Consider the following 22,636-nt stretch of genomic DNA (forward strand, 5'->3'; position numbering starts at 1 on the left):
TAAATGGGATTTTATTACCTGGTGGATTTCTAATATTCTGTAAGCTGCCTGAAGTCACCTATGTGTGAGTTGGGCAGCTATATAAATTTGTTTAATAAATAAAATGCTCAGACGTGACACGAGGATGAGTCTCAGCCCTTGAATGCATGAAGAGAATTCCTGAAGAGAATTTACAGTTCAGCACATTTTGTGGCGCACACCCTGCTTCTCGCTCACAATCACTGTTTACAGGACACAATGATCCATCTTGCACATTTTGTAATGGCCATAGACTTCCACTATTTTGACATTTATCAATTTCCCCTCCTTTTGACGGAATTCACATTGATTCCAATGTTTTAATCCTAAGCAATACAGATGTACTAGTTCAAATTATTGGCCTTTAAATCCATTCATTTTAAGCCATTTTCTTGCAACTGTTGTTTTGGACCCGATAGTGTAGAAGGAGAAGCCCCTTTGAAATGACTGATAAGCCCTCAGCAGCCAACCCTGGCTGCCTCCATGTTTTGCATTACCATATCCATCATCCCCAAACATAAGCGGTGGTTGTGCTGCTGGGAGTTATTTTTTTCTGTGAGCACACTGGCACACATTAAAGGTGAAATTCCGTTGCCTGCTCTCAAAAGAGAGTATATATCTACCCATACACATACAAATATATAGCTACGGACCTTCTGCATCTCCTCCCAGAAGGTAACAAGGAGAATCAGTCATGGAGAGGATGTGTAGTGTCCCAGATAATCTTACGGACCCTGCTCAAGCAATGCTTAACATGCCATGTCCTGGATAGAAGGGAATGAACTGCCAATAATCTTTGCTGCCATCCTCACCACTCTGCACCGCCTTCCTGTGAAGCAGGGATGCTTCCAAACTAGACTGTAATGCAGTATGACAGGATGCTTCCGATGGTCCCTCTGTAGAAAGCGGTCAGGACAGGGGAAGGAAGATGAGCTTTTCTCACGTGACGCAGAAAATGCAGGCGCTGCTGTGCCCGCTTCACCAGTGTCTTGCTGTTGAGCGACCAAGTTAGTTATCCAGAACATCTGGAGAACAAAATGTTCTCACAGCACCAGCACAACCACCACTTCCACACATGTAGCAGTTCTGAGCATGTTATTACAGCTGGTAAGGAAATCTTGATTTTGCAAAGCATGTTTTGCAAAGCATAATCTCCATTCCAGATCAGAGGTTCTCCAAATAGTACCAGGACCCTCAGTACAAAAAATGGAAGTTTTAAGTTGAATTGAATACTTTATTTGGCCAAGACACACAAGGAATTTGCCTCTGGTATGGAAGCACTCGATACACATGCAAAGCAAGATGAAGAATAATGATACCTATAAAAGGGGAAAGTAAAGAAGATAATACAATGATAAATAATGCTACAGCCCTGTTTATGTAACCCTCTTGTTAATAAAGGAAATGAGAGATCCTGCGTGTAGCAGGGCACTACATTAACTCCCAGCTGGTGAATATATAGGCACTGGCATATGCGATAGCTTGCAAGGTATCCTTGTTTGCGTTAGTGTTTCCCAATCTTGGACGCTTGAAGAAGGGTGAACTTCAACTCCCACAATTCCTCAATAGCCAAGTGCGGCGGGCTTCCTGCTTTCCTGAGGGGCGGGGCTGCCCAAGCCACGTGACTGCTGCACGCGGGCGAGCCGGGCGGCCGACGCCAATTAGGGGCCGCGGGGCCGCGACTAGGCGGGGCCTCGCCTGGTTTGGATAAACTGCTTTTGGCGGGAAGAAGATGGCGGCGGTGGCGGCGAAGGAGGAGGAGAAGGAGAAAGAAAGCCGCGCTCCGGCCGTGGCCCCTCAGGGTAAAGTCGGCCGCGAGCAGACCCTGGACTGCGTGGTCAGTCAGTTCCTGCAGGCGCTGGACGCCGACGGGTAAAAGGGGCGAGCCGGGCGGGGATGATGGGTAATTTGTCTTGTGGACTTCAACTCCCAGAATTCCTGAGCCAGCAAAGCTGCCTCAGGAATTCTGGGAGTTGCTGTCCACAGGTGGTCCAGTTGCCATAGTTGCCTACCCGCGCTGTAAAGGAATGACGTAACCATGAATTTGGGATTAGTTTCCCCCCCCATTCCTGCTTGGAGCCGTGTGGACTTCAACTCCCAGAATCCCCCAGCCAGGAGTCCCCAAAGGGGTCCCTATCAAGCCCCAAGCGCCAATGGGGGGATCCAAGGGGTCAATCAGCCTTTTTTGGGGTGGGGGTCAGTAAATGGTGGAGGATCTTTGGGGGGCTGGTCCTGGGAGAGGGGGCCAGGCGGGGCGGGGCGGTCAGCCCGCCAGCAGGAACCGCCTGGAGATGGTGGAGCCGAGTTGGTGTTACTGGAGCTTGAGTTCATTGGGGAATTATTATTAGAGTGTGAGTGGTGGTATTCTTAGGGTCGGCTGCACAGCCAGCGGATGTTTGGAAGGAATTTGTCCTGTTGAATTCCTCCCAAGGGAGGGGCAGGAACCCAAATCCTTAAATTTAAGCCATCTTGAGATCCTGGCAATGGATCTTTCTGCTGTGGGAAGTCAGCTCCCCAGAGAAGGAAATATTAAAAGGGCAGAAAAATATATTTCCTCAAAGGATCTTGAAGGGGCAGGAAAGCATGCCCAGTTTTCTTAATAGCCCCAGGTCTCCCTGCCCCAAGCAGGGACCAGCTCTACAGAGATGCAGATGTAAATCCAGGCAGCTAGGAGATTAAAGTCTACGTACCCCATTCCAAACTCTAAGAGTTATCAGCCCCAGCCCCAGGGAAGCAGGATATGACCTTTGGACATAATAGGATTAACCCAGGGGTAGGCAACCTCTGCTCTTTTATGACTTGTGGACTTCAACTCCCAGAATTCCTCAGCCAGCATGGGGGAACTATGACCCCTTCATGACTTGTGGACTTCAACTCCCCGAATTCCTGAGCAAGCATGGCTCAGCTTAAAAACCTCTCCCTTTCCCCTCAGCATGGCTAGCTCAGGAATTCTGGGAGTTGAAGTCCACGAGTCACAAAAGAGCCAAGGTTGCCTACCTCTGGATTAACCCATCACCATCAGAATATCAGGAAGGAACACTCAGACTCCGGTCAAAGTTCATGCCACAGGAACAACTCCAAACAAAAGGCTCCAGAGGGTATAAAAACCCACTCCCTACATGTGTTCACTCTCTTTTCTGCCAGAGCCATCTTCCTGTCTGGCTCTCCTCTTCAATAAACTACAACATTCTTCCTAAAGCAGTCACCATGTTTATTCCCAGCTTGGACTGAACCACGATGAAGACTTTTCTTCCAACACTGCTTAATTGACTTTGCCTGGATTTTCATCACAAGTAACCCAGTCTTGTATCATGGCAGGTTTGGCCACACAATGATTGCAATCAAAGGGGTATTTTACTCCTATTTTGAGATCCCCAACATTTTCATTTAGCTATAATTCCGAGATGTTGCTCGGAAACTAGTCAGAAACTCCAAAAAAGGGATTTTCTGCATTCTTTAGTGAAGGCTGCATTGCTGGGATGAAAGGATTAGAAAATGAAAGACAGTCCAGTTAAAATTCAAGATTCCTCTCTAAGATTGTTTCCCCCCTTCAATATTTCAGACTATCCAGGAAGTGAGAATATGGTATTAATAGGGCTTCCTGCCTGAGCAGGGGGTTGGACTAGAAGACCTCCAAGGTGCCTTCCAATTCTATTATTCTGGTAATATTCTGCTAGACGTGGATGTTTGATGGCGTTAAAAGCCTTGTTGCAGGATATAAAATTATTATTCTTATGGTTGGTCACACAGCCAGATGTTTTAGACTGGTTTGGGCATTTTTGTCCATCTCTTGAATCCTTTCCAAGGACTTGGGATAGGCAGATGTTGCTTGATGGTGTTAAAATTCTTGTTGCAGGATAGATGATGATGATTGATTGCATAGACCTGGGAGAGGCAGATGTGACTGATGGTGTTGAAAATTGTGTTGCAGGATATAAGGTTATTGTTGATTGCATAGTCAGCCAGATATTGGTATAGTTTTGCATTTTTGTCCACCTACTGAATCCTTCCAAGGACCTAGGATAGACAGATGTTGTTCTTTGATGGTTTGCTTGTTTATTCGTGTCAGAAGCTTCACAATTAAAGCATACTGCATGACATAAAATTTAAGATACAAGATTAAAATATGTACAGTTGACTAGATCTTCTTTGATGGTGTTAAAGGCCTTGTTGCAGGATGCAAGCTGTTTCTGCCTTTTGCAATTGACAGATTGGGATTTTTGTCAGTGCTGATGCTACAAATGTGTTGGGATTGCACCCAAGGCGCCTTTCACTATTACCCCTACCTTTGCTTTCTTTTGCCACAGTTGTTCTATTATTTGTATTATGTTATCTTCTCCCGTTTTTTCTTTTCTCTTCCGCTGTCCCCGTCCTGTATCCAGACAGTTTGGCCTTTCTTATCAACAGTTCTTAAAGTCTGGGCTGATATGTGGCAGGTGCCGGTCTATTTGAATTCTAAAGTCCCAGAGCATTTTCGCTTCTTCATTTTCTATTACTTTATTTTGCCCTATTATCCTTGTTTGCAGTACTATTAGTTAAAATAGTCTTTATTAAATTACTTTCATGTAATAAATGTTTGGGGCTTGACGAACAATCCGGAACTTCATGAAAAGGCCAGTGAATTGAAGAATTTGGAGATCTTTGGTTCAGCCGCTCCGTGCATTACAGAAAACCTACGCCTTTGACTCAGGTGTCATTTGGAAAAGGTGCGACCAGAGTAAATATTGATGAGTCCCAAACAGGTTTTGTTCTTCAGGAGGTTTTCTGCATATGAGAAAGGTAGAGGGGGATGTTGGCCACCAAGTAGACTTCATCCAACAAATAAGGTTTAGCATTATAGGAATCCTTTTGTGTTTTATAAAACTGATTGGCAGTTTCCCTTTTTTGTCCCTAGATGTCGCTTTTTCACCAAGTGCTACAGCTGCCTCTACAAAGCACATCCTGAATTCACAAAATGTGTTTATAATCAGTTCATATGCCATTTGCAAAATTCTGTACAGGTAAGTCCCAGAACATGGACAATTGCCTTTTTTCTTTTTCTTTTTCAGGCTAGCTGGCAGTGGTTAATTAGAAGCAAAGATTCTCAGTTTGCAAAAAATGATTTGGGGAATTGGAGACTAAAATATACGAAGAGTGGTTGCAGAAATTGGGTTTGTCTAGTTTAATGAAAAGAAGGATCAGGGGTCACGTGATCGCAGTCTTCCAATATTTAAGGGGCTTCTACAAAGAAGAGAGGGTTGACCTATTTTCCAAAGCACCTAAAGGTAAGCGCAAGAAGCAGTGAGTGAAAGCTTATCAAAGAGAGAAGCAACCTAGAACTAAGGAGAAATTTTCTGACAGGGAGAACAATTAACCAGTGGAACAACCTGCCTCCAGAAGTTATCGGTGCTGTAATTTTGGAGGTCTCTAAGAAAAAAATTAGACAGCCACTTGTCTGAAATGGAATGGGGTTTTCTGCCTGAGCAGCGGTAAAAGACCTCCCAGATTCCTTCCAGCTGCTCCGCTGGTTGACAGCTCTTCCTAACCAGATGTTCCTCTTAATATCTAACCTGAATCTTTGCCAACAATTTCAATCCATCAATTCCGTTGCCCTCCAGGACAACCAAGGGGAGGTCCCTTCCTTCCTCTGTTACAGACAAATATATTTTAGAAAGGGAGATTCTGGGTTCTTTGCCTTTACCAGACCGTGGGTTCCCCCCCCCCTGATAATATTTAGTTTATTTAAGGAAAGCTAAAGTACAGAACAAAAGGGACGCGGTGGCTCAGTGGGTTAGGACGCTGAGCTTGTCGATCAGAAGGTCGGCAGTTTGGCGGGTCGAATCCCGAGTGCCGCGTAACACAGTTGAGCGCCTGTTACGCGTCCCAGCTTCTGCCAACCTAGCAGTTCGAAAGCACGTAAAAATGCAAGTAGAAAAATAGGGACCACTACGGTGGGAAGGTAATAGAGTTCCGTGCTCCTTTGGCGTCTAGTCATGCCAGCCACGTGGCTCTTCGGCTTTGAAACGGAGATGAGCACCGGCTCCTAGAGTCGGAAACGACTAGCATGCGTGTGCGGGGGAACCTTTACCTTTACCTTTAAAATACAGAACACCAGAAAAAAAAGAACACAAAAAACATTAAAAAGAAAAAAGTGTCTCAGAAAAAAAAGACTAACACATATACACATAACATCCTCCCTAGCTGGATGCTGATTAATATAATACAACAATTAATTTCTTTCCCCTTAGTAAACAGGCCAAAAGAATTTTAAGCTATTCTACTAGATCTGTTTACAAATTGTTAGCCCATTGTCTATATGCTATGTTAGTAACAAAATAGTTAACAGGAAAAACAGTAGTAGTAAGTATTATATAAAAGTCTAAAACTAGTAAAATTAATGACAACTGCTAGGAGCCCCTGCAGTTTTTACTCCGTTAATCGTTGCCGACTCTAGGGGGCAGCGCTCATCTCCATTTCAAGGCCATTGAGCCAGCGCTGTCCGAAGACGTTGCCCTGGTCACGTGACCAGCGTGACGTCACGGAGCACTGTTACCTACCCACTGTAGTGGTGCCTGTTTACATACCTTGCATTTGCACGCATTCAGACTGCTAGGTTGGCAGGAACTAAGGGGAGGATAGGAGCTCACCCAATTGGGTGGTGCTTGGGTGTCAAACCTGGGCTGTCGGCTTTCCAGTCAACAAGCCCAGCATCCTAACCGCTGCTCCACCCCCATAATAATCCAGACCCTGGTTTTAATCTTCTGGTCTTTCAGAGATATCATTGGGCTTATACTGTATTTTAGAAAATGTTTTATTCAAATGTTTGGTTTTGTTTTTTTTTACAAACGGGCTAGTTTGGAAAGCTCTTTTAATTACCCATTTAAACCATGGCATTCTTACGTATAGAGTTTACCAGGATTAATTTAGGGTTTCCAACAGCACCAAGATGTATTATGTGAGAGGTTTAATTTGATGAATAATAACTCTACTCTTAAAATTGATGGTAAAACTTTTTTCTGGAAAGAATGGGTGCAAAGGAATGTAATTACGCTAGCTCCATTGTTGCTTAATTATAACTAAAACTTCTCAGCAAGTACAGCCTTCTTTAAACCCTCAGTTCAGTTAAAATATGTTTTGACAATTTAATATGGAGCTAGCGCTTTATTTATTTATTTATTAAATTTTTATACCGCCCTTCTCCCGAAGGACTCAGGGCGGTGTACAGGGCAATAAATATTAAAAAACAAAGTATAAAAGTTAAACAATTAAATAATTTATGCCCGATATATACAATAGTTAAAACCATATTAAAAACCCAACCCCAAACCCATCAGACCAGGCCGGATTACTCAAATAAATAGGTTTTTAGATCCCGCCGGAAGGAGCGAAGGTCGGGGGCCATCCGGAGCTCAACCGGCAAGCGGTTCCACAGGTCTGGTGCGCCCACAGAGAACGCCCTCCCCCTGGGGGCCACCAGTCGACATTCTCTGATCGGAGGCACCCTGAGGAGGCCCTCTCTGTGGGAGCGCACTGGACGGAGGGAAGTTGACGCCGGCAGCAGGTGCTGCCATAGGTAATCCGGACCCATGCCATGTAGGGCTTTGTAGGTCATTACTAGCACCTTGAATCTCACCCGGAGGGCAACCGGCAGCCAATGCAGCTCGCGGAGCAAAGGTGTAACATGGGAGTATCGGGAGACCCAACACAACTCGCGCGGCTGCATTCTGCACCAGTTGGAGCCTCCGAGTGGTCTTCAAGGGCAGCCCCATGTAGAGAGCATTACAGTAGTCCAAACGAGAGGTCACGAGCGCATGAGTGACTGTACGCAAGGCATCCCGGTCCAGATAGGGCCGCAACTGGCGCACCAGGCGAACCTGGGCAAAGGCCCCCCTAGTCACAGCTCCTATATGATCTTCTAGAGAGAGCTGTCTAGGAGGACCCCCAAGTTGCACGCCCTATCTACGGGGGGCAATAGCAATAGCTTTAGCACCTTCTAAAGTAACTGATTATTAATGCACAAGATTTCAGTTTTAGAATCTATACCTACTTGCACATTTTGTGAAAAGTTAAAGAAATTTCAAAACATCAAAAAAGAAATATACAATAATTTTGGAATCAAGAACTGGAAATTCCAGTCCTTCCAAACCAATAGACTCAAGTCTTAAAGATTATTAAGTTTAGATCCTGTGATTTAAAGTTGAATTAATCTTCCAAAATATTGTTTTTCATATTTATAGGACACCATCTAAAAACATTTGCAAAGGATGGATTGCTAACTTATTTGTGTTGGCATTGCAAAAAATTTGAGGGATCTTCAACCCATATTTTATGGTCAGGTTCCTCTTGATGTTCCTTTTGGAGCAATGTTATATGCTGACAGATGTGTATTGTATTAAATGAGATATCTGCTACTTGGAACTTACCATGATCTGAAGAAATATATTTTTATACTCTAGGAATACCACAAATTATTTGAGAAAATGGAATATTCCTGTCAATCGGAAAATGCACATTATCTCTCCCTTTGGGAAAAAAAATTATTGGACAGTTTGGGGAATATCGAAAGCTTATTTTTCTGAGGTTAAGCAGCTGGAAGCCCTCGGCTTTTCCTGCTTTGCTGTGCCTGCTCTTCTCTTTGAGAAGTGGCAAGCCCTCCCTTTAGTAGCATTTCCTGTTACTCAAAAAGCATTTGAGGTTTTGATCCCTTTTATTCATGTACTTATTGGTTTTATTGTGGCATTTGTTATATGGACAGTCTGCGCGCTTGCAATTCCCACCCGGTGTGGCTTCCTTCGCGGGGCCCATTTCACTCGTTGGATCCATGCCTCACAAAGTGTTTACACCACTCCCGTTGGCTGCATTACATAACTATAAAAGGTAAAGGTAAAGGTTCCCCCGCACATGCGTGCTAGTCGTTTCCGACTCTAGGGGCCGGTGCTCATCTCCGTTTCAAAGCCGAAGAGCCAGCGCTTGTCCAAGGACGTCTCCGTGGTCATGTGGCCGGCATGACTAGACGCCACAGGCGCACAGAACGCTGTTACCTTCCCACCGTAGTGGTCCCTATTTTTCTACTTGCATTTTTACGTGCTTTCGAACTGCTAGGTTGGCAGAAGCTGGGACGAGTAACAGGCGCTCACTCTGTTACGCGGCACTCGGGATTCGACCCGCCAAACTGCCGACCTTCCGATCGACAAGCTCAGCGTCCTAACCCACTGAGCCACCGCGTCCCTTTACATACATAACTATACTCTGCATTTTTAATTTTTATTATTATTTTTAAAAATAGCTCCTTCCTCCTGTTTCCCCCCACAACGGCAGCCCTATGAGATGAGTTGGGCTGAAAGAGAGGGACTGGCCCGGAGTCACCCTGCCGGCTTCCATGCCTAAGGCGGAACTAGAACTCCCGGTCTCCCGCTTTCTGCCGTGCTGCCTTGACCCACCAGGCCAGATCGGCTCCCGGGCCCATTCTCTGGCTATTAATGTTGTGCAAGGCGACCCAGGCAGCCGTTCTGCCTCGCGCCACTCGGGTGCCTCTGTTTCCGCAGGAAGAGGTTCAGGCCCTGAAGGAGGAAGGGAACCTGCCGGTGCTGCTCGACTCCCTGGATACGCTTGAGAGAGCAGCGGAGGGCAAGGAAGGCCCTGCATGGTGAGGCTCCTTTGCATCCTCGGGAATCAGCGATTCAGCAGCCCAGCGACTGCAGTCTGTCCTCACAGTGCCAAGGAAACGCCCCTTCTTGCCGCCCTCTCTTTCTGGGCTTGGGCACTGTGCCTCGGAGGCCAGCCACCTTGTGCCCCTGCTGCAAAATGGTGGGTGGGAGCTTTTCGGGGGGGCCTCCCCTCCCAGGAGAGTGGATGGTGCCGGTCAGCCTGCCTCCGGGCCGCTCCTGACACGTGCCTTGTCTCTGAATCCAGGCGCCCAAGTGGCCTCCCCGAGGAAGACGCTGGCAGGGTGGTCGTGCCCTACCTTCTCAAGCAGCGCAAACTCCTCCAGAAATCCCTGAAGGAAAAGCAGGAAAGCAACTCGCAGCTGGCAGCTGCTGTGCTGGCCGGTCGGCAGCGGATTGCAGCGCTGCAGGCGCAGGTCCACCAGCAGAGGGAGGAGTGGCAGGTGGGTGCTGCCGTGACCGGAAATCGGCGGGGTCACACTTGGAGATCGAGAATCAGATTAAAAGAGGGGCCCTTGAAATACAGGTAGTCCTTGACTTATGTCCGTTTGCTTAGTGACCTTTCGAAGTATAACAACATTGAAAAAAGGGACTTACGACCGTTTTTCACACTTAGGACTGTCGCAGCATCCCTGCAGTCACATTGGACACTTGGCAACTGGCATGCACTTATTGCAGAGTCCTGGGGTCACAATGATCAGCATTTGTATCCTTCCCAACTGTCTTCAGACAAGCAAAGTCAGTGGGGGAAGCCGGATTCGCTTAACAACCGCATGATTCACTTAACATTTGCAGTAATTTGCTTATTGTGGCAAAAAGATTATAAAAATGCTGCAAAACTCACTGAACAACTGCCTTACTTAGCAATGGAAATTTTGGGCTCCATTGTGGTCATAAGTCGAGGACTACCTGCATGGCCAGATGAATCAAAAAGAGAGATCTAAATTCAGATCCAAACTGAGGAAGAACAAAAATTAAAACAGTTTATTAAATAGAAATGATTTTTTTAGCATTTGTGACTAGCACAAGAAGAGACCAGCCTGTCCGTAGAGCAGGGATGTCCAACCTGGCAACTTTAAGACTTGTGAACTAACTCCCAGAATTCCCCAGCCAGCTGGGAGTTGAAGTCCACAGGTCTTTTTAAAAAAATATATTTTAATGATTTTTTAAAGATAATCTTTAGTGTTTGGTAAACAACATGTCTGGTTCATATATTTATCAACAGTAATAATTTCTGTGATTCCATAATCAACATACTAGCTAGTGATACATTTCTTTGATCTTCTCTTCTTCCAATAGTATTCTCCTTTTACCAACATTGAGCAAATACAGTTCTTAGTACTATCCATACATGCAAAGTTGAATATAAACATTTTCCTAGTATTTATACAAATAACAATAGCGTCAGTGTGTAACATCTTTTCTAATCAGCTTATGTTTCAATTGTATTTGCAAAGGGTCATCTTATTAAATCACTATAGGTCCTGTTTTCAGAGTTCTTATTTAAGCTTAATTTCCCCTCAGTATTCAAAACATTCTTGTCAGTTATGATTTTCTCAAGATTAATTACATTTAAATATCCAAACATTTCGCTCACATAAGCCATCCCAGTATTTTTACATTTCCCATATCATAAAAAGTACTATACTACTTATAAATCACATTCCTGTTACTGTAGGACCCATTTATATGCAAAAATTTATTCTTTTAACCATATTCAAACAAGTGTTTAGTCATACAGTATTCCCATCTGGTAAGTCAAATCATCTGATCTCTTAAATCTAACTAGCCTTCTTTTGCCAAATAACTTTCCTATCAGTGTATTCAGCTTGCCAGGGGATTCTTCCTGTGTTTTGATGAATGTTGTTAGGAATGGGAAAGACAAATTTGGTGGGGTGTTTTTCAGCTGGAGTTTCACCCATTTATATTAGGGAACTTCCACTTTCTTTCTCCCTCAATATCTCTTCATTTTTTGTCTCCCAGACTCTAGTGGTTCTCCTGGCAGCTCTATAATCCATTTTATCGGATCTTCTTTTTTATCCTCAGGTTTGTTTTGAAGTCCTGAAAAATAAAATGCCTTTTCTGTTTACAATATTATAACAGATTCTTTGCCGATTTTTCTTTGCCTGTGCTAAGCTGAGATTCTCTTTCTTTGAAGCCTCCACCTTTGAGTCACTTTCCTCTGATTTGTGTTCTGTTGTTTGATTTGTTTGTTCATTCTTTATCATCATTTTCTGAGAGATTTTTTAAATTGTGAGCTTAGGTTAAAGATGTGCTCATTTATTTCATCTAAATTATTTTTAATCTCAACATGATTTGGAACAGTTTTCATTTGAATTAGTTGCAACATAGCATGCATTTCCTCCTGGAAGATATTTGCCTTGTGTTGAAGTATTACTCCTGCAGGTCTCTGATGTTCCAGGCTGGGTACTTTGGAAGAAGATATTGGGTGCGGTTTCCTACCAGTATTATGCAACATCCATTCTATCTCCCCCCTCCAAATAATCGTTCACTGGTAGCATAATCCTCATATATTAGCTTTATCAAACCAACCAAACTTAAGATCCAAACAAAGTCTTGAGTCCACCACTAAAAGCAATATTTTATAACACTTCTGCTCAGGGGTCCTACAGTTATCAAGCAGCCAAAACTGCAGTCCAAAATGTTCGCCTATGAGCAATCCAGCAGCTTCCCCTCTAGAAGAGTAGCCAAAGTCAAGGTTTTTCTTTCTCTGCAAAGAATTCTTCAGCTTAAAAATCACAGCTTAGTAAGTGTTTATAATCTAAGACGGTCAGCAGTTTTTATAACAATTGTAGTTCTCTCTCTATAGTAGTAGATAGCCCATTATATTTTCTTTCCTCTGTTCCTTATTTAGCCAAAAGTCACTGAGGATCAAAGGGACAAGTTGTTCCCTATTTCTGGGCATCTTGCCAGTTTCTGAGCCAAGGCAGCTGTAGTTTTATATTGTGATCCACCAACTTAAAACATAAATTTTTTTTCTTGTAATTTCATCAGTATTCTTTCAAATGGAGAACAATTTCCATAATTTTCAGGTTTATCCAGACTGTAGCTTTATATTAATTCCATTTCAATGTATTTATTTCCCCCATAAAAATTAGACGCCTTCTATGGAAGCGTGGGGCTGCTATCCTTCTTGCTTTCGGAGGATTTTTTTTTTTTGCTTCTTGGGGATCTTTTCCAGAAAATCAGTTGCAAGATAGAAGAGAGAAGATAGATATTCTCACCCAGTTCCAAACACGGGCTTCAGTCTGTTCTAGTTAGTGCTTTTGGACTTCGGCTGTCGGTAGCTTGGACTAGTCACCAAAGTGCAGCTAGCCTTTCTCCTATTGGTTTGGATGGCTTCCCCGGATCAAGCAGATCGACCGCCATCTTTCTGTGATCAACGGGGGGGGGGAGCACTCCTTCATCGTCTCTTTGGGGCGACTTTAGACCCATTTAGGGTCCCCTGGCAGGACGAAACCAGCTGTGAGGTGCGGAGCTCCACAATCCCTTGGCCGTATCACTAAGACGCAAAACTGGAAGGCTTGCAATCCACAGGTCTTAAAGTTGCTCCGGTTGGAGACCCCTCTGCCTTACAGGATGCTGATCTCCCTCAGACCCGCTCTGGTGTCCTCTAGCAAGGGCAGCAGGACGCAAACACACCTCAGTGCAGGTAGTCTTTGACGTATGACCACAATTGGGCCTGGGAAACATGTTGTTAAGTGGTGCGATCATTAAATGAGGCATTACATGACCTTTTTGCCACTGTCATTAAGTGTGACATCATTTGACCATGACTTCCGAGCTCCTGCTGGCTTCTCCACTGACTTTGTTGGAAGCCAGTTGGAAAGGTTGCAGATGTGGCCCTGGGACATGGCAGCCATCATATATACCTACTGATTGCCATGTCTACCAGTTGTGATCGGGTGGCCACAGGGATGCTGCGACGGTCAGAAGGACAAGGACTTGTCATAAGTCACTTTTTTCAGCACTGTTGTGACTTTGAAAGGTTACTAAATGAATGGTCGTAAATCAAGGACACTTGATTTAGGTATTGGCAGTTCTTCCAGCAGGATTTCACAGGGAAGGACCTCCGACTGAACCTGGAAGGGCCCTGGAAGACCGCATCTGCAGGCAGGACAAGAAGCAGCGGAGGGACACTAAGCAAGGAGAGAAGCAATTTAGAACTAGGAGAAGTTTCCCGACAGTGGGAACAGTTAATCCGTGGAATGGCTTCCCTGCAGAAGTTGTGGGTGCTCCATCAGTGGAAGCTTTTAAGAAGAGACTGGACAGCCACTTGTCTGGAATGGTCTAGGGCAGGCGTGTCAAACTGCCAGGCCGCGGGCCAGATGCGTCACACCGAAACCGGGCCCACCCCATTGCCAGCAGTGGGGAAAAAGTCCCGATACGTTGCCCGACGTCATGTGATGTCGCGAGCTTGACATGCCTGCTATAGGGTCTCCTGCCTGGGCAGGGGGTTGGACTAGAAGACCTCCGAGGTCCCGCCCAACTCTGTTACTCTGAAAAGAATCCCACATTGTGGTAGCCCATCTCTTCTCTGCAGACCCTCTTGAGCCATATTTCTGAACCTCAAGTGACTTTTAAGAGGAGTGGACGTGTCTCCCAGAAGTCCCCACGGTGGCTGGGGGATTCTGGGAGTTGAAGTCCACCCCTCAAAGTCGCAGAGGTTAGGCAACAGCGCTGTGGAGTGAGGGAGGCTGTTTCCTCTTACTCAAAGGCCGTTCTAGCCGGGGACTTACCTCTTCTACCCTCCTTAGGGAATCGCTGTCCATGGCCGGAAGATGATGGAGACCTTTGAGGAGCTCTGCTGAGGAGGCCCGGCTGCTTTCTGTGGCCCAGGACGTGAGGGAGACCTCGGAGAGCCTGCCAGATTCCCAGAGCAGCCAGTCTCCCCCTCAGCTTGGCTGGGGTGGGAAGCTGGGGAAGGGGTGCATGTGACTGTGTACTGATTGAAGTATTGCAGCTCCTGCTTTGTCTTTGTTTCACTCAGAATATGAATTTTGCACGCTCTCTTGTTTGACAGCTGTGAACTTGTACGAATGCAGCCGTTGGACAGCCAAATAACACAGTCAGACAATGAGTGTTTTGCTTTGGGTATACTATAGAATTCCTCCTTGAAATTTGGAGATTGCATCTAGATTTGTGCTAGCCGAGGAATTGTGGGAATTGAAGTCCGGAACTCTTAAAAGTTGCCAGTTGTTGAAAAATTACTGGACTAGATGGTCTCCAAGCTCCCTTCCGCTCTTCATCACCTTTTCTGACATCTGAAGAGTTGCATCTCGCCCACAGCCGTCTTTCCAGGTTCAACCAGCTTTTACAGCCCCTTGATGAGCTTTTATTTTTAGATTCCTGGTCATCTCGCCCTTTTCCAAATTCTTCCCACGTCTCTGAACAAGGAGGCCTGACTTTTCAGGTCTGGGAAGCGTGGAAGAGATTTTGGTAGAAGAAGACCTGCCTGTCTCTCCTGCAGAGTTCTTCATGCAGCTCTTCAGGGTTTTATTTTATTTATCAAATTTATTTGCTGTCCGTCTCACAGCTTAGGAGACTCTGAGCGGCTTGTTATAATAATGGGAGAGGAACACCCCCGAGGCCAGGAATGGCGAACCTTTTAGAGATCGAGTGCCCAAACGGCAACCCAAAACCCACTTATGTACTGCTGGGTGGGCGTGGCCCACTGGGTGGGCGTGGCCACGGGGGTAACGGCAGAGTGGGTGGGACTAAAAAGTTCAATCAATCAATTCCAACTTTGCAAGATCTTTCCCCCCCCCCCCGCAAGAAGTTGAAATTGATTGATTGAACCTTTTTTTTTGTTTTTTGCACGTGGAGGCCTAAACTTAAAAGGTTTTATAAAACCCAGCTTGTGAAGGCCTAGGACTGGGGCGATGGTGCACCTGCCCACAGAGAGGGCTCTGCGTGCCACCTGTGGCATGCATGCCATAGGTTCGCCACCACGGGCCTAGGCCCAGACAAAGCTCCCAAGAGCTTCTGGATCTGGGTCCTAGATGCCCCCCCCCCCCCCCCCGTTTTGCTCTGATGCAGAGAGACCTCTTGGAGCCAGGAAGGGACAGCCGCAAGGCTCCTCACAGACAGACCAGGGAAAGCGGGCGCTTCCTCCTCTGTCTCCCAAACATCTGCTTTGGATAAGAAACCGGTTTGGGAGGAAGGCCGGCCCCGCTCAGCACTGTAAACACACAAGCCTGGAGGTCACGATGAATGTGCCGTGAGATGCCAAGGCAGAATTGCTGGCCGGCCCACACCCGGTTTCCTGGGGCTGGAGAGAGACGCTCCCTCCGTCTTTCTGGCTGGGGGTCTCCAAGTCGGGGCGCTGTTGGGGTCTTGCTGAACAAGTGAGTTGGTGCTGCTTCTCCAGGAAGACCCCCTACGGCGGATTGAAGTTCCTCACTAACGCAAAGACGTTGCATACCGCTGGCCTCTTTCCAGACATTAGCTCGAGACCCCGAACTTTGCATGGTATAGAGATTTCTCTGTTTGCAAGCTCTCCTAATTCAAATTTTGCATCTCCCCTTTCCTCCAGTTTCCTCACAAATCTATATTTTGGTGTCAGATCCCCACATCTGAGAACCACTGAATTAATAATCTTACAACAGGCTGGATTCACATATTAGCTAAGCCCTAAAAAGAATAACTGCAGTTAATGCAAATCAACACATCTGCATGCGACTGCTAAATATTGAATACACTTGTTGAACCAAAGACTCCAGCAGCCACAGCTCTATAAAATGCGCAAAGAATTGTCTGCTTCCTTGGGAAATCATCTTCATGGCTATGAGTTGCAGCCACCTATATTTTGTTTAAATATAATAACCACCTGATGGTAAACCTGTACAAGAGGGGAACAGTCTGCTCTTGTCCTGAAGGCAGAAGAGGAAGCAATGGATAGAAACCTATCAAGGAGAGAAGCAACCTAGAACTAAGGAATTTCCTGACAGTCAGTGGAACAGCTTGCCTCTAGAAGCTGTGGCTGCTCCATCACTGGAGGCTTTTAAGAAGAGACTGGACAGCCATTTGTCTGCAATGGTTTAAGGTCTCCTGCCTTGACTAGGGGCTTGGACTAGATGAGGACCCAGATTGTTGGGGGCAATAAGCTGACTTTGTAATAATGCTGCTTGGGGGGGGGGGCTGAAAGCCCTAATAAGCAGGCATATACATAGAATGAAGGCTATTGCTAAGCACATTTGATTTGTGCTTAGATTGTAAGCCGCCCTGTGTCTTCGGAGAAGGGCGGGATATAAATGGGATTAAAATAAAAAATAAAAATAGACCTCCAAGCCCCCTTCCAACTGCTGTTCTGCATTCTGTGCCCAAGGCCCCTGGGGGTCATGCCAGGCCAGTTGAGTTCAGCGGCAGACAAGCCGTTAAGGGCTCTTTCAGGCTCCTTCACTTGCGTGTTTAAAGCCTCTCCTACCTTAGCTTGGCTGTTTGATTACACTTCTTTTAAATCGCTACCTTTTGCTTCAATAATTCCGAACGGTTTACATTTCAGTTCCCAGGCTGCGAAGGCGGCACCTTCATTAGGACAGCTGAAGTTGTACCAAATTGTTGTTTTTGAGTTTTGAGAATCCTCCTTCAGGCTGGGAGGGGAACAGTGCCACGTCTGTCTCGAGCGACATGTCGGGTGGACTGAAGCGCAGGCTGGGCATTGTATTAGGCTGGCTTGGCCCCGCTCGCTAGGCCAGGATAAAGCGGGGTCAGGAAATTCATACTTATACATCTCCGTTTGTGTTTGGCGTCTTGCAACTCAGCCAGAGCCCCGGGGTGAATGGGAGGCCCTGGAACGAGTAACTTCCAGCTGTCCAAGTCCACCCTCTCATTATTCCTGGTATCCCAGGTTTGAAGCGGAGGGAAAGAGGCACACGTGGCATTCAGGGCCGCAAAGCATCTCGGGCACCGGCTGGTGCAAAGAGGTCCACACCCCACGGAGTTTCCTCTCCCCGGATCTGGAAGGCTTCCCAGGGCTTGAGTTCAGCCGTGCGGCAGCCCCAGGCAGGAGGCCTGGTGGGAAAGGGCGGAAGAAGCGGGGATTTAAATCACAGGCTTTCCTCACTTTGGCCCGGCTTCTTATCATCCGCACCGGCAGGGCAAACCATGCCATTTGCTGCTAATCACAGCCCTGGGCCTCCTCCTGGCCTCAGCCCCGTCCAGTGTCTTTGGCCAAAACCCAGCCCCCCCCAATTCTCTGGGGACCGCTTCCCATGAAAACTTGTGCCGCAGTGAAACACTAAGAGCAGGGGGCGGGGGGTCTCCGCTGTCCTGCAGGTAAACTGCAGCAGCTTCCAGATGAGACGGACGCAGCTTTAGAGGATGGGAGCGTGCTAGAAAGATGGCAACGTGTCAGGTTGCCGCAACAGTCTGGATAAAGAGTACTGAGAACTGAGCACCAGTAGTCCTCAACATATGACCAAAACTGAGCCCGAAATTTCTGTTGCTAAGCGAGACATTTCTTAAGGGAGTTTGCCCCATTTTACGACCTTTCTTGCCACCGCTGTTAAGTGAATCGTTGCAGTTAAGTTAGTAAAATGGTTGTTAAGTGAATCTGGCTTCCCTATTGACTTTGCTTTTCAGAAGGTCGCAAAAGGGGGGGATCAAGTGACCCCGGGAGAGACCGCAACCGTCATAAATATGAGTCAGTTGCCAAGGGGCTAAATTTTGATCACACGATCACGAGGATGCTGCAATGATCAGAAGCGTGAAAAACAGTTATAAGTCAGCACCATTGTAACTTTGAGCAGTCACTAAATGAACTGTTGTAAGTCAAGGACTAGCTGTACTTGAAGATTGCCTCAGTGGTCGCCCCTCCGCATTCCACCATCAGAGGCAAGAACCGCTGTCTGTCTCTAGTTTTCGTTCTAGTACTGTTTTTAATAATATTCTAATCTGTATGGTTTTAGGCTGTTAATGTTTTAATTGTTTTGTTTTATAACATAAGTAAATAAATGAGTAATTAAGTAAGTTTGGATGGCCAGCAGAGATGCCATCACAGGAGCGATGGGTGCCTGAAGGACCAGGATGGGCAAAATCTTTTTCATAGCACATAATCAATCAATCAAATCAATCAATCAACAGGGATGCCTGATAAAACAAAGGCAGCAATTTAAAAGGAAATTTGGTTTGTTTGCCTGAGACCAATTCTTTCAAAAAGAAAAATACCAAACAACTAAAATCCATTAAAAGGGCACAGAATGAAATTGCAGCAGTGCCCAAATCCACACAGTAAGATATTAAAAATGGTCAATAAGGTCAAAACTGATGTTGGAAAATTCCCAGCTTAGCCCCCCCAAAAGAAGCCAACCGGTCCAGCCTGGGGTGAGTTTGAACCCTTCAGCTTTCTTGGGTTTCTGTGCAAAACCCGGCTTGGAAGAACTTGGGAAGGAAGCCAGGGAGGGGAAGGGGCCAGCTGGCTCTTGCCAGGCAGTGGGGAAGGCAAGGGAACTGGCTTGCCGGGGATCTGCCGGCCTCTGAGCCAGGACAGCCACGGGAGACTGTCAGGAGGGCGGCTCTGATGGGGGAATTGAAGCCCCCTCACGGCACACAGTTTGTGCAGGCTGGCTGGCTGGCAGGGGAATCCTGGGAGTCGAAGTCCCAAAGTCGCCAAGGGTGGAGAGTCCTGTTCCAGGCAGCCTTTCTCGACTTTGGCATCTTTAAGCTGGGTGAATTGCTGCAATGAAAACCATCCCAGCTTTACGTGCCCTCTTGCGCTCCACTCAGGGCGCCCCCCCCAACAAACTGCTCGGAGCCCCGCCAGACCCCCCCCAAGAGTCTACCCAAACGAGCTTGGCGGAGCCCCCCCTCTTTTCCAGCCTCCCCTGGCCCGGAGCCTGGCAGGCTTCCCGGGAGCCGGCGGAGGCGGCGGAGGCGGCGACGCCCCCCCTTCTGTGCCAAAGCCGGCGCGGGGGAGTATAAAGGGGGCGCCGGGCCGGCCGGGGCGAGAGAAGCGCCCGGAGCAGCCCAGCCTCGCCATGAAGGCCCTTCTGCTGGCCGCCCTCTGCGCCCTGGCCGCCCTCTGCCTCGCCCGCCCAGGTAAGGGAGGGGGTCGGCGGGCAGCGGAGCCCCGTCGCGCTCCGCCGAGGGTCTCCGGTGCCCCGGGAGGGAAGGGGGCTGCGGGCTGCCTGCCGCCTCCGGCCTCGCCTCCTTCCCCGAGCCAGCGACTGATGCGCCCTCGCGCCCTCCTCCTTTGCAGGGGACGCCGCCGACGCCCGCAGCGCCGCCGGGTCGCCCAGGTCGGAAGGTGAGTGCCCGCCGCCCCTCAAGGCCCCCCTCGCCGCGCCCCCTCCCCAGGAGGCGCCTCGGAGCGCCTCGGCCCTTCGCGCTCAAGAGCAGCGTTTCCCAACCTTAGGAACTTGAAGATGCGTGGACTTCAACTCCCAGAATTCCCCAGCCAGCTATGCTGGCTGGGGAATTCTGGGAGTTGAAGTCCACGCATCTTCAAGTTCCTAAGGTTGGGAAACGCTGCTCAAGAGCACCGTTTGAGGCTGCCTTCTCGGCTGGAGCCCGGCCGCTGCCCTGAGCAAGTGCTTGGCATTAGGGGCTGGTGGGGAACGTCCTGGGTGCCTTTTCTTCTGCTTTGCGGGAAGGATTTAGAGGGCATGGTCCCCTCTTCTTTCTGTTCACACCATGAGGACTAGAATCCTGCAGTGCACTTCCAAATTGGAAGCAGCGTTTCCCAACTGCCCTTCCTGAGCCCCTCTTCTAAACATCCCCTCCTTCCCTGCAGCTTTCGTCTCCAAGCGTGTGGGGGCTGAAATTGTGAAGCGACAGAAGAGGAACTACAACAGGTACAGAGAAAGCGGGCGCTCGCCATGGGCTAGCAGCCGATCCATCCCATCCCTGAATTTTCCCTGGGGTATTCGGTCTGCAGCTCCCTAAGTTCCCAGCCCCCCCCCCCCCCACCGCAGTTGGACTCATTTCCAGATTGCTGAGAGAAGCCCCAACCTTGGGGGGGAACATCAGAAACTTGGAGTTGAAAAGACTTGAGGCCATCTAGTCTCAACTGCCACCCAGAGAGGAATCCTGATTAAAAGCCAGACTCTGATTTGCAAGAAACTTTGGCTGAGATTCTCAAAGTAGCTGAGTTCAGGAAATGTGGGAGGGGGTGGCAAAATGGGGGGAAATCTCCCCCCTCTTACCCAGAGAACCAGGGCCCCTTCATTGCGGCCCCTGAAGTGAAGGCCTAGCCCCTTATTCCCAAGGGCCACAGGGACTGAGCTGACTACCAAGCACCGTTTGCACCCCGCAAAGTCACCGTCCTTCGTCCATTCCCTGGGGGAGGAGGCTGTGACCAACTGGGGTTTCTGGTCTCAAGAAAGCAGGAGAGACCTCGGGAGGTCCTGGAGGAAATCTGGGTGATGCAGAGGCTGGTTTTGGAAGGGAGAGAGAGAGAGAACAGAATAGCACAGTTGCAAGGGGCTTTGGAGGTCTTCTAGTCCAACCCCCTGCTCAACCAGGAGACGCCATGGTACTTTGGACAAATGGTGGCCCAATCTCTTCTTAAAAACCTCCAGTGATGGAGCACCCACAACTCTGGGAGGAAGGCTGATCTATCTCTTCTCTCCCCACCCCTTCTCTCTCTCTCTCTCTCTCTCTCTCTCTCTCTCTCTCTCTCCATCCATCTTCATCTGTCTATCCATCTTTCTATCTATCTATCTATCTATCTATATCCGATTATCTATCCATCTGTCTATCTATCTATCTATCTATCTATCTATCTATCTATCTATCTATCTATCTATCTATCTATCTATCTATCTATCATCTATCTCTATTTTTATATCTCTCTATATCTCCATATCTCCATGTCTATCATCTATCATCTAATTATCATCTATCTTATCTATGTATATATCCTATCCATCTCATAAAACCTGGAAGGGACCTTGGAGGTCTTCTAGCCCAACCCCCTGCTCAGGCAGGAGTCCCCATACCACTTCAGACAGGTGACTGTCTAGTCTCTTCTTAAAAGCCTCCAGTGATGAAGATATCAGGGCAGAAAGATGGAGAATTGGAGCCAGAGATGAGCTGGAGAAGAGAGGGGCAGATGGCCGGGCTGGCCTCGAGGAAGGCTCTTGGGCAATCTTCCTCAAACTTGGCAACTTTAATTCTGGGAATTGGAGTCCACACTTCTTAAAAGTTGCCAGGCTTGAGGAACTCTGCTCTTAGGAGTCATATCACAGACCCCCTAAGCAGGGGAAGCAGCTGGGGGACACACAAAGGGGCTGCAGAGGAGATGTCCTCTCCCATCAATAGGAGAGGACATTGCCTCCGTCCCCCCCCGGGGGGGTCCCCACTCGCTTGCTCGCCTCCCCGCCTTCCACCGTGGAGTGACCCAGCCCTGTCCCAGCGAAGCCCACCAAGGACTCCCCTAATCGCCCTCCCTGTTGCTTCCTCTGCAGTGGCTACGATGCTGCCGGGGCTGCCCCCCAAGTGGCCGTGAACCCCTTCGAGGCCCAGCGGGAGGTCTGCGAGCTCAGCCCCGCCTGTGACGAGTTGGCCGACCAGATCGGCTTCCAGGAAGCTTACCGGCAGTTCTACGGGCCCATCTAGTCCGCCGGCGGTTCTGCAGCCCCCGGAGGACTGGGGCAGGTGACCCCTCCCCTCCCTCCCCCCCCAGTTGAAGCTGCTTGTAACTTTGCTCTCTCTGTAAGAGGCTTGGGGAAATTTGTACTTTTATGTTCTAGAAAAAAAATAAAGGGAAAAAAAACCAGGAACTGCTGCGGGTTATTTCACTGGACGCAGCAGACGGACTTTTCTGCGGCGGAGAGGGGGTGTCACCCAATGGCTCCCCACGAGGGGGGGTCACTCTGCCTTTCCGCCCTTTATAGCCACCCCAAATGAGGAAAGCACGAAGACTTCCGTGACCCCAAAGCCTAAAAGCCCACCTCCCCAGAGAAATCTCAAATGCCTTCTTTCTGTCGTTTGTTGTCAGCCATTCGGTCGTG

At 47.9% G+C, this 22,636-nt stretch overlaps 2 protein-coding genes across 2 annotated transcripts; both read left to right on the top strand.

The window, feature by feature from the left end:
* Window positions 1-1,750: 1,750 nt before the first annotated feature.
* PMF1 (polyamine modulated factor 1) lies at window positions 1,751-14,693 on the top strand (the record flags this gene model as incomplete). The annotated part of the gene is made up of 5 exons (XM_081340784.1): window positions 1,751-1,890; window positions 4,913-5,018; window positions 9,543-9,643; window positions 9,910-10,105; window positions 14,441-14,693. 5 exons carry the CDS (start codon window positions 1,751-1,753, stop codon window positions 14,492-14,494), a joined length of 597 nt encoding a protein of 198 aa, XP_081196910.1. The 3' UTR covers window positions 14,495-14,693.
* Window positions 14,694-19,655: 4,962 nt separating this feature from the next.
* Window positions 19,656-22,241, top strand: BGLAP (bone gamma-carboxyglutamate protein; the record flags this gene model as incomplete). The annotated part of the gene is made up of 4 exons (XM_081341020.1): window positions 19,656-19,721; window positions 19,882-19,929; window positions 20,416-20,476; window positions 22,091-22,241. Exons 1-4 carry the CDS (start codon window positions 19,661-19,663, stop codon window positions 22,239-22,241), a joined length of 321 nt encoding a protein of 106 aa, XP_081197146.1. The 5' UTR covers window positions 19,656-19,660.
* Window positions 22,242-22,636: the final 395 nt, after the last annotated feature.

The sequence above is a fragment of the Vipera berus genome (assembly GCF_964194415.1).
Source record: "Vipera berus genome assembly, chromosome: 16".
Classification (NCBI taxonomy): Eukaryota; Metazoa; Chordata; class Lepidosauria; order Squamata; family Viperidae; genus Vipera; species Vipera berus.